This window comes from Chlorocebus sabaeus, chromosome 16 (assembly GCF_047675955.1).
Source record: "Chlorocebus sabaeus isolate Y175 chromosome 16, mChlSab1.0.hap1, whole genome shotgun sequence".
Lineage (NCBI taxonomy): Eukaryota > Metazoa > Chordata > Mammalia > Primates > Cercopithecidae > Chlorocebus > Chlorocebus sabaeus.
Genome location: NC_132919.1, coordinates 50,941,563 through 50,959,925, shown reverse-complemented (window position 1 = coordinate 50,959,925; position 18,363 = coordinate 50,941,563). Strand labels below are relative to the sequence as shown.

Below are 18,363 nucleotides of genomic sequence, written 5' to 3'. Positions count from 1 at the left end.
GTGTGTGAGTGTGAGGGGGGTGTGTGTGTGTGTGTTTAGACATTTCTTTTTTTTTTTTTTTGGAGACAAAATCTTGCTCTGTCACCCAGGCTGGAGTGCAGGGGTGTGATCTCAGCTCACTGCAACCTCTGCCTCCCAGATTCAAGCGATTCTTTTGCCTCAGCCTCCCTAGTAGCTAGGACTACAGGCATGTGCCACCACTCCTGGCTAATTTTTCTATTTTTTAGTAGAGATGGGGTTTCCCTATGTTGGCCAGGTTAGTCTCGAACTCGTGATCTCAAGTGATCTGCCCGCCTCAACCTCCCAAAGTGCTGGGATTACAGGCATGAGCTACCGCGCCTGGCCTGTTTAGGCATTTCTAAGCACAAGACACACCTAGACTGGGCAGTATGGAGTGTGTTCTGGACTGGGTAACTGGGCAGTCCCCCAGTACCCCTGTGCCTCAGTTTCTTCCTCTAAAAATGGTAGTGGGAGGGGAAGGTTGAGACTAGGTCAGTGGTTTTCTCATTTTTTTTCTTTTAACAGTTTCTTTTTTCTTTTCTTTTTTTTTTTTTTGAGGCGGAGTCTTGCTGTGTCACCCAGGCTGGAGTGCAGTGGCGCGATCTCGCCTCACTGCAAGCTCTGCCTCCCAGGTTCACACTATTCTCCTGCCTCAGCCTCCCAAGTAGCTGGGACTACAGGTGCCCGCCACCATGTCCGGTTAATTTTTTTTTTTTTTTTTTTTTTAGTAGAGAGGGGGTTTCACCATGTTGGCCAGGACGGTCTCGATCTTCTGACCTCATGATCTGCCCACCTCGGCCTCCCAAAGTGCTGGGATTACAGGCGTGAGCCACCGCACCCAGTCCAGTTTCTTTTTTAAAAGCAGTCTTGAATCAAATAGGCAAAAGCTCCCTTCTCTCTTCCTCGGCGCTGCCTACGGAGGTGGCAGCCATCTCCTCCTCGGCATCATGGCCGCTCTCAGACCCCTTGTGAAGCCCAAGATCGTCAAAAAAAGAACCAAGAAGTTCATCCGGCACCAGTCAGACCGATATGTCAAAATTAAGCATAACTGGCGGAAACCCAGAGGCATTGACAACAGGGTTCGTAGAAGATTCAAGGGCCAGATCTTGATGCCCAACATTGGTTATGGGAGCAACAAAAAAACAAAGCACATGCTGCCCAGTGGCTTCCGGAAGTTCCTGGTCCACAACGTCAAGGAGTTGGAAGTGCTGCTGATGTGCAACAAATCTTACTGTGCTGAGATTGCTCACAATGTCTCTTCCAAGAACCGCAAAGCCATCGTGGAAAGAGCTGCCCAGCTGGCCATCAGAGTCACCAACCCCAATGCCAGGCTGCGCAGTGAAGAAAATGAGTAGACAGCTCATGTGCACGTTTTCTGTTTAAATAAATGTAAAAACTGCCAAAAAAACAAACAAAAAAAAAAACAAAAAAACAACAACAATAAATAGGCAAAAGCTTCTCTGATTAAGATGTTGGCAGGGGTGCTGAGGGACCTGCCCCCAGCCTTTCCCCAGCCCACCCCGCTCAGTGCACCTCCTCCTAGGTCTTCTCAGAGCATCGTTGGAAAAGTCACTAGGCTGGAGCAACATGCGTTCATACACAGACGATCACCCAGGCAGACACTCACGCATAGCACACACACACATGCAGATATACACACAGGTATGCAGATATATGCACATATACGCATACACACAAAACACCTAGGCATGCAGACCACACACACATACACACTCGCAGTCCAGGGTGACAAAAGAAATGCGAGGTTGTAGCTAACACTCCAGTCTTCAGAGTCTGAAACTTGGGATCTGAAGAGCCAGCCCCTTGCTAGCTGTGCACCCAGGGGCCAGCCAATCCCTGGCTCTGAGCTGCAAAGCTACAATACAGGGATTTGGGATTAAAATGCTTGTTTCAGGCATGGTATAGAACCCTGTCTCTATATTTTAAAATTTATTTTATTTTATGTATTTATTTTTAAGACAGAGTCTCACCCTGTCATCCAAGCTGGAGTATAGTGGCATGAATATGGCTCATTGCAGCCCCAACCTCCTGGGCTCAAGGGACCCTCCCATCTCAGCCTCCCAAGTAGCTGAAACCACAGATATGCACCACCATGCTGGCTGTTTTTTGTTTTTTGTTTTAGAGACGGAGTCTGGCTCTGTCGCCCAGTCTGGAGTACAGTGGTGCGATCTCGGCTCACTGCAACCTCCGCCTGCTGGGTTCAAGTAATTCTCTGCCTCAGCCTCCTGAGTAGCTGGGATTACAGGTGCCCACCACCATGTCCGGCTAATTTTTTTGTATTTTTAGTAGAGACACGGTTTCAAAAAAAAAAAAAAAAAAAGAGAGACACGGTTTCACCATGTTGGCCAGGCTGGTCTTGAACTCCTGACCTCGTGATCCACCCGTCTCGGCCTCCCAAAGTGTTGGGATTACAGGTGTGAGCTATTGCACCTGGCCAATTTTTATTTTTATTTTTGTTTTTTGTAGAGATGGAGTCTCACCATGTCGGCCAGACTGATCTCAAACTCCTGGGCTCGAGTGATTGTCCCACCTCAGCCTCCCAAAGTGCTGGGATTACAGGTGTGAGCCACCGTGCCCAGCCTCAATTTTTTTTTTTTTCTTTTTTTTTTTTCTTTTGAGACAGAGTCTCGCTCTGTCACCCAGGCTGGAGTGCAGTGGCCGGATCTCAGCTCATTGCAAGCTCCGCCTCCCGGGTTTACGCCATTCTCCTGCCTCAGCCTCCCGAGTAGCTGGGACTACAGGCGCCCACCACCATGCCCGGCTAGTATTTTGTATTTTTTTAGTAGAGACGGGGTTTCACCGTGTTAGCCAGGATGGTCTCGATCTCCTGACCTTGTGATCCGCCCGTCTCGGCCTCCCAAAATGCTGGGATTACAGGCTTGAGCCACTGCACCCGGACTCAATTTTTTTTTTATAAAGAGATGTTTGTTTCTCAAACTTCCACGCAAGACTCTGGAGCTGGAGGCCACTCTGCAGATGGCATCCTTGCTGATTGGCTGTGTCTGTGGCCACAGGCGTGACCAGTCCCACCTGAATTCCACCAAGAAAGCACCAGGCTTGTCTAGCTCACATTCCAGGACATGCCAACGCTTCCTACAGGGTCAGAGACCAGAAGGTTCCCTGGCAAGGGGAGCCTGTAGGGTAGGGAGTGCCAAGTAGGGGGACAAGATGAGCCAGCAGGTGGCATGAGGGGTGGGAGGGGTCCTGTGCAAGGTAGGAGGCTTGTAGTAGGTGGTCCAAGGAGCATCCAAGGGACAGTGGGGCAGCCTTCTCCGCCAGCCCTTTCACTGCCGGGTGAGCTGGGGACCCGTGGCTGCCAAGGGAACGGTGTTGAAAACACAAAGCACCAGAAGCAAGGAGGCCCCGCCCGGAAAAACAACATCCTGGCTGCTGGGGCCCAGGCAGGCTCCATGGGAGGGGCTATTTTTAGCTGCTGAGGCCGCTGGGGCTGGACTTGTATGGCCTTGCTGTCTGGCTGCATAGCTCACCCATTATCCCGCCTGACCTGGAGATGGGCGTCTGTCTGAGAGGCCTCTCTGTCTGCCCTTGCCCTTGGCCACAGCCCCTCTCTGGGGTGCACCTGGGCCACACAGAACCCAGGGAGGAGTGAGCTGGCCTGCGCCTGGAAACATACTGGCCTGTACCCTCAGGGCATCCCAGGCCTGGTTCGGGTTCTAGGGCAGCAGAGGGCACTGGGCCCTCCCAGAAGAGAGGCAGAGGCTCTCCTGGGGGACAGGTCACAGGTGTCCCCAGCATGGAGGACAAGAAGATTCCAGAGGGCGACATACGTCCTTTTATTTTTTGAGATGGAGTCTTGCTGTGTCGCCCAGGCTGGAGTGCAGTGGTGTGATTGATCTTGGCTCACTATTACCTCTGCCTTCCGGGTTCAAGTGATTCTTCTGCCTCAGGGCCTTGAGTAGCTGGGATTATAGGCGCCCACCACCACGCCCGGCTAATTTTTGTATTTTTAGTAGAGACGAGGGGTTCACCAAGTTGCCTAGGCTGGTCTCAAACTCCTGACCTCAAGTGACCTGCCTGCCTTGGCCTCCCAAAGTGCTGAGATTACAGGCGTGAGTCACTGTGCCTAGCCAGGACATAAGTCCTCTTATTGTAGATGCTCTGGGTTCCAGCCACATCCTGGGCCGGTTCTGTGGGCTGAGGGCTATGTGTGAAGGAAGTTCCAGGTCTCAAAACTCTCTTGCCCACACCCAGGGGTCCTGCCCTGTTCCTGGAGGGGTGAGGCCTGCATTTAATGCTGGGCACAAACAGTACAAACAGCGATGGCAGGTCCAGAGCCAGGCTGCCACATGAAAGACAGAAATAGCTGGTGGGAGTCAGGCCATCCCAAGCAAACACTCGAGCAGCCAGGATGGCAGTGGGGCTGGAGAAGCCACCTCTGGCTGCCCCTGCTGGGAACAAGGGATTGGGGGTGCCCCAAAGGGCAGGTACCCTGTTCCAGCCCCCTTCTCATAGGCCAGGGCTCTCTCTCAACAGGAATCCTGGGACCAGGGGCTCTGGCCCCTCTCCTGCCTGCCCACTCAACCAGCTTATGTATGAGAGCGGTTCTGGGAATCCTTGGGTGGAGAGGATGGAAAAGGAGTCATTCATTCGACAAGTGTTTATTGAGCACCTACTATATGCCAGACATTGTTCTAGAAACCTGGAAAAGGAGCAGTCAGGGTAGCTTGGAGCTGTCCCAGCTGTAGCTCTGTCTCTCAGAAGCGAGGTCTGCAGGGGAACAGGGTCTGGGGGGCCTCCTGCCTTGGGTGGGGGAAGGCTGAGTGTATAAAAGGTGGAAGCCTCTAGAAATGAGAAGGCTGAGTGTAAGGGACTCATGCTGGTGCCTTCCCCAGAGGAAGGAGAGGGCCCAGAGGAGGCAGCTTCCTGGAGCAGAGACCGCAACAGGAGCGCCCGTGCCCGGCATCACCTCCTCTTCAGCACGGATATGCAGGACTTCTTGAGGGGCCCGATCTGCAGGTGAGCGTCCACACTCTCCAGGAAAAAGGCAGGCTTGAGCCTGTGGGTGAACAGCCCTGCAAAATGACTGTCCAGGCGGCTCTGGAAGGGGTCAATGGGGGAGGCCGGGATGCCACCCCGGCGGGGCCGGGAGGCCTTCAACCTCCGCAGGAGGCTCATCTTGCCGTCCCGCACGGCATAGAAAGCCAGGGCACGGTCGGCGTATTCTAGGCAGACCCCGACCGTGGGCGAGAAGGGGTGCGGCAGGGGAGCCTCCAGCCCATGAAACCAGACGGAGAAGCTGCGTCCATTCCACTGCAGGCAGCAGGAGTGGGCGTTGCGGCCTAACCGGCCACGGTCGTAGGGCTCTTGTGGGGAGAAGTCTTCGGCCATGACTCCCACGCTGACCCAGCCCTCGATAATCTCCACCTCCCAATAGTAGGTGCCCCGGTCCAGGGCACCCTCGCCCAGCACCTGCTCACAATGCGTGAAGCGGGTAGGCGACTCGGGGTAGTTGATAGGACACAGCACCCTCTTGACACCTTTGGTTCCAAACAGCTGCAGGAACTTGTCTGCTGTGTCACTGTCCAAATCCACAATGTAGGCAACTGATCCCGCAGACAGAAGAGAGAGGCAGGGCTCAGGGCCAGGCTGAGAGGGCATGGCCCCTCCACAAGTGCCCACCCCCGAAAACACAGCCTCTCCCCTGCTTTCCAACCAGCACAACCCAGCCCCGCCGGAGACCACCCCAGGAGCTGCCCTAGCTTTCCCCACGAACTAGGGAGAGGAATCCTAATCCTTGTGTGCCAGGGCCCTGCTGGGACCTGCTTCTGGGATCAGCCTAGCAGCCCTGGGAGGGCCCGGTGTGGGTGGAGGGGGCACGGGCGCCCACTTACACTTCAGGAAATAGTCCCTGGGAGCTTCACTCTCTAAGAGGTTCGTGCTGTCGGGGTCCTGGGGCTCAGCATCAGCTGCAGAAGAGGAGATAATGGTGAGAATGCCCCCAGACTGCCCCCCGCCGAACCTGTGACTACAATCCCTTCCCCCTTCACTTCCTCCAGAGTCCAGAGCCACCAGGGAGCAAGCACCACCCAGACGTGGCACGCTGTGCTCACACGCATGCCCGTTGCCTGTGTTCTGCTCCTTGCCCCATGTGCTTCCCGGGCCACAGCCCCTCTGGAGCTAGAGGGTAGGCTAGGAGAAGCCCCCTCTACCCCAGGTCCAAGGGGCTGATTGATCCCCACAGGATGGCAGCTCTAGTCACTGGTGGGATTTGGGCTCCTCCCTGTGCCAGGCACAATTTTCCTCCTCCACTTCTGGATGGGCACCAGGCCTGGGGGGGCCTGTGCGAGAGGCTGGGAGAGGGTGAGTCACTGGGGGAGTGGGGCGGTGCCCACCTTCCGAATCCAGCTTCTGTGGCCCGTCCTCGTTGCCACCCGGCCCCCTCAGCTGCTCCCACTGGTTGGTGCAGGCCACGGCCAGCACGTCTCTCACTGCGCGGACAGCTTGGGAAGATTTGGTGAAGCTGAGCTCCCTCGGGGGTCCAGGGCCAGGGCCACACCCCTCCTCCAGGGCCAGCCTTAGTGCCAGCAGCTCCTGTGCCAGACAAATGCCCATTAAAGCTCTGCTGGCCATGGCTCCTCCTTGCTGGGGGTGGAGGCGGCTCTGCCAGGAGGTCATGCACCCACTGTCTCCTCCTCCCTCCACCCCGACCTGTCCCAGTTTCTGTTCCTTCTGTGGCCCCCAGAACGGCCCTCACCTGCAGGAAGCTGACTGAGTCGGCTTCGGGGACCTGGCTGAGATTCTGGCGGGCTCGGCTCAGGCGGCTGCGCTGTTCCTCCTGTCGCTGCAGGTCACCCTGGGAGCGGCCCAGCATAGCAGCTTCCCCCTCCTCGATGAAGGCCAGCACCTGGGTCTGGAAGCCCTGCAGGGCAGCCGCAGCCTCTGCAAACAGCCGGCTCACCCTCTCCCTCTCTGCCACGGCTGCACTCTGCACAGGATGACAGTAGCGGGGGCAATGAGGGCAAAGAACCGTCCTGGACTGTGGCTCCCTCCTTCCCTGACCCCGGCTTCCCACCCACCCTCTTGAGAGGACAGAGGGGCCAGCCTGAGCCTACCCTGCATCTGGGCCAGGTCAGGGGACACTTGTGCTCAGTGGGTATGCGCATGGCTTGTTTGGAGTGGATTGTGCCATGCTGAAAGCATACACTGCCAGGAGTATGCCCACTGCAGGGGAGGACAGGGATGGAGGCTGGGGAGGGGTGTCTGACCTTGATGAGAGCCACTGTGCGCCTGGACTGTGCAATGCCAGCACCCAGTTCGTCCATGCGGTCCTCCACGGCGCTCAGGACTTTCGGCTGCTCAGCCTGTGGACAACACCCTCCATGAGTGTGAGGTCTGGCAGAGGCCACAGCCCTGCCCTGGGGTCCCAGGCCTTGCCAGGGGAGAGACGGGGGTGACCGGGGAGTGGTATCTGTGCATTGGGTGGGACTGGAGTGGCCACGATGTCCCATAATATGCCAGAGGTGCCTGCAGCCCAGGCTGGTGCCTTTCCCGAACGCCTGGGGGCCCGCAGGCTGACTGGGTGTCTGCCTCCCGTCTCTGACAGGAGGCCCAGTACAGGGCCTTCCGCTGGTCTCAGTGTTACTCAGATGAATTTGAGAACTTCCTCCAGCGGGGAAGAGGCACGGAGTAAGCGAGTTAGGTGCGGGGGTTGGGGGTGACTGCACAAGGAAGCATTAAGCTGTCCTGGGGATCACTGTTCCCAAAGAACCTGCATCCACAGTCCAGGCCTGAAAAAAGGGGATTCCGGGCAAATCCCCTAGGTCTTATGAGTCACTGCTCCAGGCAGGAGAGACGGAAAATCCCTTGGCCAGAGGCGCCAAGACCGGGCTGGAGGCCAAAGGAAACTGGGGGCGGGAGGTAGAGGCCGCGGCGCACATGCTCCCACCACTGGCCCCTGGAACAGCTGGACAGAGAATCTGTGTGCCCGGCCGCCCTCCTGCCGCCTGCCACACCCATCGAAAGCCGCAGACTCAGCCCAGGGCAAATCTGAGCTGAGACCGGGTGAGCCCCTGGGCGGCAGCAGGAGTCACGCTACTGGAACCCCGCGGGCCTGACCCGGTTCCCTCCCGCCTACACCCCCATAGACCCCGGCCCGGCTTCAGGTTCCCTGCCCTCTCTTCGCGTCCTTGTCCCGTTCTCTCACGTCCCTCCTTCTCCCTTCCCATCTCCATCCCGCGAGCAGATGACCTTGTCAAGGCTGGAAGGGACCGCAAAGATCCTCAGGTTAGAGGAGGAAATTAAGACCCAACCCGGGAAGGCTGGGGGGTCCAAGGTCCTCGGCCCGCTCGCGCGCGGTCAGTCACCAGCCCCGGCTCACCCGAGTGTGCCCCCGGAGCCCACCTCCTGAAGCGCGCGCTCCTGCTCCAGCGGCACCAGCTCGTGGCCGCGGTGCTCCTGGGCGGCGCAGGCCTCGCACAGACACACGCGCTCCGCGCGGCAGTAGCGCTCAAGCGGCCGCAGGTGGCGCGGGCACAGGCTCTCCTCTAGCCGGCGCAGCGGCGGCACCAGGCGGTGTCCGCGGAGCGCGGGGCTGCGCTCGTGCGGGCCCAGGTGCGCGGGGCAAAAGGAGGCGAGGCAGGAGAGGCAGGACAGCGCGGCAGGCAGGGCCGCGCCCTCGGGGCACGCGTCGCAGCGCACTGGCTCTTCGCCCGCGGACCACGGCTCGGGCGCGCAGGGGGCCGACGGCTCCGGGGCGCTGGGCGGCGCGCTGGGCACCGAGGGCTCCGGAGCCGGAGCAGGGGCCGGGCCGGGGCCGGGGCCGAGCCCGGGGCCCGAGCCCTGGCGGAGCTGCAGCAGCTCGGACAGCGTGTGGTTCTTGCGGAGCTGAAGGCCGTCGGGGAAGGGCTCCTGGCACAGCGGGCAGCGGGACGCGCCTCCGGGTCCGCCGGCGCCACTCGCGCCACGATGCGGCCAGAGTGCGCCCAGGCAGGCCAGACAGAAGTTGTGGCCGCAGGGCAGCGTCACCGGCTCCCGGAGCGGCTCTAGGCAGATGGGGCAGCTGAAGGGACCACTGTTGTCCATGGCTCCGCGGCCGCCCAGGGCGCCGCCGATTCTGCTCCGGCCTGGGAGGGACCCGGGCCGTTCGCGCCGCGGCACCGCCCCCTGGGACCTAGGCCAGGGCTCCGGCCCTCGCCCGCCCCCAGCTCGGCCCGCCCCGCAGCGCCGCCCGCCCGCCCGCCCGCTGGTCCGCGGACTCCCAGTCCCCGCCCAGACAACGCGGGGAGGCCTCTGAACCCGCGCGCCCCCCAGGGGAGTCCGCGTGGTCCCAAGGAAGGGCGCTGCTGAAAGGGTGTGAAACTGAGGGAGCGCGGGCGGAGAACGTGAGGGGTACAGCGGAAGGAATGGGAAGGGCTCAACCTCCATCCCTCTGGTCCTTCTGGGCCTGGCCAGGGCTCTGCAGGAGCTGGGCGGGTCTAGCTGTGTCACGCCTGCACCTTTGCGCTCGACCCCTCCCCGGCACCCTTAGCAAAGTTCCCGAGCTGCTGACTGCAGAGAAAAATAACTGCTGATGTACATATGTTTTTGCCCCTTAGCGATTCTATTTTTTTTTTTTTTTTTTTTTTTTTTTGAGACAGAGTTCCGCACTTGTCGCCCAGGCTGGAGTGCAGTGGGGTGATCTCGGCTCACTGCAACCTCTGCCTCCCGGATTCAAGTGATTCTCCTGCTTCAGCCTCCCAAGTAACTGGAATTACATGCGCTCACCACCACATGCGGCTGATTTTTGTAATTTTTTGTAGAGATGGCGTTGTTGTCCAGGCTGGTACAGGCTGGTGTTGAACTCGTGACCTCAGGTGATGTACCCGCCTTGGCCTCCCAAAGTGCTGGGATTACAGGCGTGAGCCACCGCGCCTAGCCCCTTTAGCGACTCTGTTTACCCCCAGTGGGGAACTTGGGCTTTTCTAGATCTGAAATGGGAAGTTGACGTCATTCCCTGAGTCCTTTGCCTGAGGAATTTAGTTCTGGTCCCTGGACACTGGGGGCACCTGTGGTGGGGCTGGGGGTTCCCCAACTGGAAGTATTTAAAGCTCATCTAATTATGCACTTAAAGTGGTGCGTTTTATTGTATGAATTATATCTCAATAATGTTAAAACACTACACCAGAATGACAACAGAATAAGTAAAGTAGCGCTGATTATAACCCAAAGTGTAAAATAAACATCTATGGGTCCATGCCGATATAAATAAATAATAAATTAACAAACCAGGGAGAATAGACACGTTTGGCATTGAAAATTCCAAATAATGTTATTTTATTTTTATTTTTTTAGATGGAATTTCGCTTTTGTCGCCCAGGCTGGAGTGCAGTGGCGCAATCTCAGCTCACTGCAACCTGTGCCTCCTGGGTTCAAGCGATTCTCCTTCCTCAGCCTCTGGAGTAGCTGGGATTATGCGCACCTGCCACCACACTCGGCTAATTTTTGTATTTTCAGTAGAGACGGGGTTTCACCATGTTGGCCAAGCTGGTCTCCAACTGCTGACTTCAGGTGATCCACCCACCTCGGCCTCCCAAAGTGCTGGGATTACAGGCGTGAGCCACCGCGCCCCGCCCCAAATGATTTTTGTAGTGCCTGTGAGGAGGAACTTAACTTCCCGTTCCTGTGGGCTGTGCAGAGCGACTCTTCTAAAGGGAACCAAAGCTTCACAGCTGAGAAACCTGACTCAGTAGCTCAGCCAGGTGATCAAGGTCAACATCAACAGTGATGGCAGGCTGGGTGCAGGGGCTCATGCCTGTAATTCCAGCCCTTGGGGAGATTAAGGTGGGAGGATCACTTGAGTCCAGGAGTTCGAAACCAGCCTGGGCAACATAGGCAGACTCCGTCTCAAAAAAAAAAAAAAAAAAAAAAAATAGCTGAGTGCAGTAGGCTGTGGTCCCAGCTACTTGGGAGGCTGAAGTGGTAGGATCACTTGACCCTGGGCAGGTCAAGACTACAGTGCAGCTGGGTATGGTGGCTCACACCTGTAATCCCAGCACTTTGGGAGGCCGAGGCAGGCAGATCACTTAAGGTCAGGAGTTTGAGACCAAACTGGCAGTACAGGGGCACGACTTCGGCTCACTGCAACCTCCACCTCCCGGGTTCAAGTCATTCTCGTGCCTCAGCCTCCCAAGTATCTGGTATTACAGGCGCCCGCCACCACACCCGGCTAATTTTTGTATTTTTAGCAGAGATGGGGTTTCACCATATTAGACAGGCAAGGTAGCGGGCACCTGTAATCCCAGCTACTCGGGAGGCTGAGGCAGGAGAATCGCTTGAATCTGGGAGGTAGAGGTTGCAGTGAGAGTTCATGCCACTGCACTCCAGCCTGGGTGACAGAGCAGCTCAAAAAAAAAAAAAAAAAAAAAAAAAAAATTAAATGCTACCTTGCCTGGCTAATTTTTTTGTATTTTTAGTAGAGACGGGGTTTCATCATGTTGGCCAGGCTGGTCTCGAACTCCTGACCTAAAGTGATCTGCCCGCCTCAGCCTCCCAAAGTGCTGTGATTACAGACATGAGCCACTGTACCTGGAGATACCTGTAATTTCGGTTAGTGACAAAGTCACAGGTAACTGCTCATACCACTATGGTGTATTGTCTCCATTTGGAATAGAAAGAAATGTTTCAGTAAGGTGCTGCAGCGTGGCTTCCTTCTGCAGGATCTGAGAGAGACTCTGTCCTGGGCATCTGTCCCAGCTTCTGGTACTGGCTGGCAGTTCTTGGAGTTCCTTGGCTCTCAGCTGTAAGATGCGCTCTAATATCAGTCTCAGTTGTCATTTGCCTTTTCTCCGTGTCTGTGTTCATGTCCTCTTCCCTCTTTTTTTTTTTTTTTTTTTTTTTTTTTTGAGAGACTCTTGCTCTGTTGCTCACTGAAACCCCTGGGCTTAAGCAGTCTGCCTGCCTCAGCCTCCCAAAGTGCTGGATCACTGTGCCCGGTGCCAATTTCCTCTTCTTGTAAGGACACCAGTCGTTGGATGAGGGCATATTCTACTCCAGTATGCCCTCATCTTAACTCGGTCACATCTACAAATACTCTATTTCCAAATAAGGTCACAGCCACAGGTCCTAGGGGTCAGGATCTGAGTAAGTCTTTTTCAGGGAACATGATTCAATCTATAACAGCACATAAGTAAGGAAAGGTTGGAGAGAGGCCCAGGCTCAAATGTGCTAGAGGTCATGCATGTCCCCTGGTGTTCCTGGCCTTCTCTGTGTTCCGGGACCCTGGCCCTTCCCTGAACCTCAGCACACAGTGCCACGGCCATCCCAAACCCTTGTCCACCTCTCCCATCAGGTCTGCATTCCTGCCTCTGTTTCCCCAGCTCTCTAGGCTTGGGGGATGGGAAGATACTTTCAGGTCCCCTGAGACCAGGCTAGAAATGTTCAGGAGGAACTTAATGAGTTCAGAGCTAAAGAGGAAAAAACACAAGGAAAAGAGCACAAATGAGCCGGGCGCGGTGGCTCCCGCCTGGAATCCCAGGACTTTGGGAGGCCGAGGTGGGCGATCACTTGAGGTCACGAGTTCCAGACCAGCCTGGCCAACATGGCAAAACCCCATCTCTACTAAAAGTACAAGAAAATTAGCCAGGCATGGTGGTGCATGCACCTCTATTCCCAGCTACTTGGGAGGCTGAGGCAGGAGAATTGCTTGAACCCGGGAGGCAGAGGTTGTGCCACTGCACTCCAGCCTGGGCGACAGAGCGAGACTCCATCTCAAAAAAAAAAAAAAAAGAAAAGAAAAGAAAGAAAGAAGGAGGGACCCAGTCTCTTGGGGAGGGAGCTGGCTCTCCAGGCATTCGGTAACCCCTGTCTTAGTGTGTCTCAGCTGCTATCCCAGAACACCAGAGACTGGGTGGCTTACACACAACAGACACTCCTTACAGTTCTGGAGGCTGGAGGTCTGCAATAACGGTGACAGCACAGTCAGGGTTCCGGCGAGAGCCACTTCCTGGGTTGTAGATGGCTGCCTTTCCACTGTGTCCTCACATGGCTGAGAAACAGCCAGAGAGCCTCTGGGGCCCCTCGGACAAGGGCACTCATCCCATGAATGAGGCTTCACCCACCTGAAGACCCCACCTCCTAGGACCATCACCTTAGGGATGAGGATCTCAACACATCACTTCTGAGGGTACACACACATTCAGACTGTTGCAACTCCAAGTGCCAAAAGAGCAGTGCAATCTGCTCCTGGGGGCTCCATGGGAAAGGCTGGGGGAACTGTGGAAGTGGCATTTGAGCTGGGCTTTCACAGACTGCTAGGACTCAGGCAGGCAGAGGCTGGGGTGGGAAAAGACCTTTCAGGCAGAGGGAGTAGCAGAGGGAGCCGGCCTGGGTGTGCCTGATTTGGCAGGAAGGTGGGTAATGAGTTCCATACGTTGGTTTCTCAAGAGCACTTGATCAAGACTGTCACTTGTCTGCCAAGCCCCAGGAGCGGTTGGGAGGCCCAGGCTGCCTGGGTTTGTTGAGGCCATAAACCTGCCTGGTTCTGGAAGGAGAGGGTGCCTTTCTAGCTGGGTCCCAGCCAACCCTCTGCTCCCCACCCACAGCCTGCTATCCTCCCTGCTTGAAAAGATCTCTCCCCCAAGAGGAAAGCACAGAGATGTGGTTTGTCAGTGTGGTGGCATCTAGATATTTCTTTTCTGTTTTTTTTTTGAAATGGAGTTGCTCAGGCTGGAGTGCAGTGGTACAGTCTCAGCTTACTGCAACCTCCACCTCCCGGGTTCAAGCGATTCTCCTGCCTCAGCCTCCCAAGTAGCTGGGATTACAGACATGCATCACCACGCCCGGCTAAATTTTGTATTTTTTAATAGTGATGGGGTTTCACCATGTTGGCCAGGCTGGTCTCAAACCCCTGACCTCAGGTGATCAGCCCGCCTCGGCCTCTCAAAGTGCTGGAGTTACAGATGTGAGCCACCGTGCCCAGCCTGGCATCTTTCTATTTCATTTCCATTTCCAAAGTTTTAAAGTTGTTTGCCCAATGTATTAGTTCCCTTCAAAATGAATTGTCTAAGAGCCAAGGGCAAGGGTAACTGGCACCATGTGAGCTCAGCACGTTCACACCTGCCCTCATTCTGTCCATCCAAGGACCCCATCCTAAAGGACGGCAACAGGAATTCCGACAGGTACCATGTCTTGCCAGAGGTCACGTAACTCGTCCTGCAGAGGAAGCAGAATTTAAGCTCAAGAGGTTGCAGCTTGAATAATTATAAATCTCACATATGACTATCTGACCTTAGTACTGCTTGAGAAAAAAAAGAAAAAAAAATCAAATAAAAACAAGTGGCTGGGTGTGGTGGCTCACGCCTATAATCCCAATCCTTTGGGAGCCAAGGCACGAGGACTCCAGCTCAGGAGTTGGAGACCAGCCTGGGCAACATATTAAGAGCCTGTCTCTGGGGAAAAAAAGCAAAAAGCAATCCGGTGATGAGAGTAATTAAAAAGCTATTTCTAGCTTTACTTGCGTCTCTGAAAATTATTGAAAGGGGATCCAAACACCATGTCCCTAAGAGCACTTCCTTTTCTATATGCTTTTTTTTTTTTTTTTTTTTTTTTTGAGACAGAGTCTCACTCTTTCTCCCAGGCTGGAGTGCACTGGCTCGATCTCGGCTCACTGCAACACCTGCCTCCTGGGTTCAAGCCATCCTCGTGCCTCAGCCTCCGGAGCAGCTGGGACTATAGGCATGCACTACCACGCCCAACTAGTTTTTGTATTTTTAGTAGAGAGGGGGCTTCACCATGTTGGCCAGGCTGGTCTTGAACTCCTGACCTCAGGTGATCTGGCCTCCCAAATTGCTGGGACTACAGGCATGAGCCACCACGCCTGGACTTCTTTATGCTTTTGATGTACTTGTTTTGTTTTTTGGTTAAAAAGCTTTTTTTTTTTTTTTTTTTTTTTTTTTTTTGAGACGGAGTCTCGCTCTGAGGCCCAGGCTGGAGTGCAGTGGCCAGATCTCAGCTCACTGCAAGCTCCGCCAACCGGGTTCACACCATTCTCCTGCCTCAGCTTCCTGAGTAGCTGGGACTACAGGCGCCCGCCACCTCGCCCGGCTAGTTTTTTGTATTTTTTAGTAGAGACGGGGTTTCACCGTGTCAGCCAGGATGGTCTCGATCTCCTGACCTCGTGATCCGCCCGTCTCGGCCTCCCAAAGTGCTGGGATTACAGGCTTGAGCCACCGCGCCCGGCAAAAAGCTTTTTTGTTTGTTTTGTTTGTTTGTTTCATTGTCTTTTTTCCTCACTGTCTCTGAACAAGTTTTTAAAATTTTTATTTATTTATTTATTTTTTGAGACAGAGTCTCGCTCTGTCGCCCAGGCTGGAGTGTAGTGGCGCGATCTCAGCTCACTGCAAGCTCTGCCTCCCTGGTTCACGCCTGTCTCCTGCCTCAGCCTCCCGAGTAGCTGAGACTACAGGCGCCCGCCACCTCGCCCGGCTAGTTTTTTGTATTTTTAGTAGAGAGGGGGTTTCACCGTGTTAGCCAGGATGGTCTCGATCTCCTGACCTTGTGATCCACCTACCTCAGCCTCCCAAAGTGCTGGGATTACAGGCGTGAGCCACCGCGCCCGGCTTTTTATGTATTTTTAAACAGTTGGTTTGTATGAATGTCAAATGAATGTATTTATATTACTTAAAAAGTAAACAGGGTAGGTGCGGTGGCTCATCTGAGACTGGGAATTTGAGACCAGCCTGGCCAACATGGCAAAACCCTATGTCTACTAAAAATACAAAAATTAGCTGGGCGTGGTAGTGCATGTCTGTAGTCCCAGCTACTCAGGATGCTGAGGCAGGAGAATTGCTTGAACCCAGGAGGCAGAGGTTGCAGTGAGCCGAGACTGGGCCACTGCACTCCAGCCTGGGTGACAGAGTGAGACTCCATCTCAAAAAATAATAAATAGGCCAGGTACAGTGGCTTACGCCTGTAATCCCAGCACTTTGGGAGGCTGAGGCAGGTGGATCACGAGGTCAGGAGATCAAGACCATCCTGGCTAACACGGTGAAACCCCGTCTCTACTAAAAATACAAAAAATTAGCCGGATGTGGTGGCGGGCGCCTGTAGTCCCAGCTACTCAGAGGCTGAGGCAGGAGAATGGCATGAACCTGGGAGCTGGAGCTGGCAGTGAGCCAAGATCACGCCACTGCACTCCAGCCTGGGCAACAGAGCGAGACTCCATTAAAAAAAAAAAAAAAAAAAAAAAAAACCCACACCGTTTTCCTTTATAAATTGCCCAGTCTCAGGTATGTCTTTATTAGCAGCACGAAAAAAACTGACTAATACACCTCTCTGGCCTCCCATCCAACTCCCTCCAATCCTGCTGGCCCTTGAGGTCCCTGTCTTTCACAATCTCTCCTGCCCTTGTTCTGTCTCTGGGTGACCATCCACCTGACTGTGCATAACTGAAGCCCAGAATCTATATGGAGGTCTGGTGGATGGGCCAGACACGCTGGAAACACCCACAAGCTAATCAAACGTGTCCCCTTTCCAAATGTCACATTCCAACTCTGCACTGCCTTTTCCCTCGATACCAGTGTGCATTTTCCCGGAGAGGACATGGAGAGGCCTCTCAGAATAAGTTAGGCTGGCTGAGCATGGATCGCTTGAAGCCAGGAGTTCAGGACCAGCCCGGGCAACACAGTGAGAACCATTCTCCACAAAAAAATTAAAAAATTAGCTGGGCGAAGTGGTATACAACTATAGTTCCAGCTACTCAGGAGGCTGAGGCAGGAGGAGGATCACTTGAGCCCAGGAGGCGGAGGTTGTATCCCGCCCTTGCACTGCAGCCTGGGTGACAGAGTGAGGCCCCATCTCTTTAAAAAAAAAAAAAAAAAGAAAGAAAGAAAAAAGAAAAAAATGGCCGGGTGCGGTGGCTCAAGCCTGTAATCCCAGCACTTTGGGAGGCCGAGACGGGCGGATCACGAGGTCAGGAGATCGAGACCATCCTGGCTAACACGGTGAAACCCCGTCTCTACTAAAAATACAAAAAACTAGCCGGGCGAGGTGGCGGGCGCCTGTAGTCCCAGCTACTCCGGAGGCTGAGGCAGGAGAATGGCGTAAACCCGGAAGGCGGAGCTTGCAGTGAGCTGAGATCCGGCCACTGCAGTCCAGCCCGGGCTACAGAGCAAGACTCCGTCTCAAAAAAAAAAAAAAAAAGAAAAAAAGAAAGAAGAAAAAAAAAAGCAATGGCTCATGCCTGCAATCCCAGGCGTGGATCCCTTTGGGAGTCTCAGGCGGGCAGATGATATGAGGTCAGGAGTTTGAGACCAGCCTGGCCAAACTGGTGAAACCATGACTCCACTAAAAATACAAAAACTAGCTGGGTGTGGTGGTGGGCGCCTATAATCCAAGCTACTTGGGAGGCTGAGGCAGGAGAATCACTTGAATGTGGAAGGCAGAGGTTGCACTGAGCTGAGATCGCCACTACACTCCAGCCTGGGCGACAGAGTGCAACTCTGTCTCAAAAACAAAATAAAAAACAAATTAGCTGGGCATTACAGGTGGGTGCCTGTAGTCCTAGCTATTTTGGAGGCTGAGGCAGGAGAATCACTTAAACCCGGGAGGCAGAGGTTGCAGTGAGCCAAGATTGTACCACTGCACTCTAGCCTGGGTGACAGAGTAAGGATCCATCTCAAAAAACAAAACAAAACAAACAAACAAACAAAAACGAAAAAGAAATAAAGAGTGGGAGTCTCTGAGCCTACATTGGCTCGGGAGGCTGTCCATTAGAAAAAAAAGGCGGGGCTGGACATGGTGACTCCTGCCTGTAATCCCGGCACTTTGGGAGGCCGAGGCAGGTGGATCACGAGGTCCAGAGTTTGAGACCAGCCTGACCAACGTGGTGAAACCCCAACTTTACTAAAAATACAAAAATTAGTCAGGCGTGGTGGCGTGCACCTATAATCCCAGCTACTCAGGAGGCTGAGGCAGGAAGATCGCTTGAACCCGGGAGGTGGAGGTTGCAGTGAGCTGAGATCGCGCCACTGCACTCCAGCCTGGGGGACAGAGCGAGACTCCGTCTCAAAAAGAAAGAAAGAAAGAAAGAAAAAGGGGTTAATATTTATAATACAGAACACGCCCACAGAATATAGAAAGAACCACCACCCAATAGAAAGAAGAATTTCATATAATAAATGACCCCAAACACCTCCCACCTCAAAAGCAGACAGGGGGCCACTCTTCCTCTCTCTGCCCCTCTCAGAGCGCAGCTCAGCCCTCTGGAAGCTTCTGCTGCAGCCTTGGATTAGGAGGGAGTATGAGGTAGGGACAGCAATGATGGCTATCTGGCCAGGCCAATACATCCTGCCTGGCTGGGCTTTCAGCTCCCACTGTTGCCCCTAGCTGGCCAGCAAGGTCCTGCCT

At 54.7% G+C, this 18,363-nt stretch overlaps 2 protein-coding genes across 2 annotated transcripts; one reads left to right on the top strand and one right to left on the bottom strand.

Moving 5' to 3' along the window:
- The first annotated feature begins 891 nt into the window (after positions 1–891).
- LOC103243027 (large ribosomal subunit protein eL32) lies at positions 892–1,396 on the top strand. Its single transcript, XM_008011720.3, has one exon. It carries the CDS (start codon positions 948–950, stop codon positions 1,353–1,355), a length of 408 nt encoding a protein of 135 aa, XP_008009911.2. The 5' UTR covers positions 892–947; the 3' UTR covers positions 1,356–1,396.
- A 3,228-nt stretch (positions 1,397–4,624) lies between these two features.
- TRIM47 (tripartite motif containing 47) lies at positions 4,625–9,133 on the bottom strand. The gene is made up of 6 exons (XM_008011719.3): positions 8,383–9,133; positions 7,248–7,343; positions 6,737–6,967; positions 6,375–6,573; positions 5,874–5,948; positions 4,625–5,585 (listed from the first exon to the last, which is right to left on the bottom strand). Exons 1-6 carry the CDS (start codon positions 9,061–9,063, stop codon positions 4,945–4,947), a joined length of 1,923 nt encoding a protein of 640 aa, XP_008009910.1. The 5' UTR covers positions 9,064–9,133; the 3' UTR covers positions 4,625–4,944.
- Between the last annotated feature and the right edge of the window lie 9,230 nt (positions 9,134–18,363).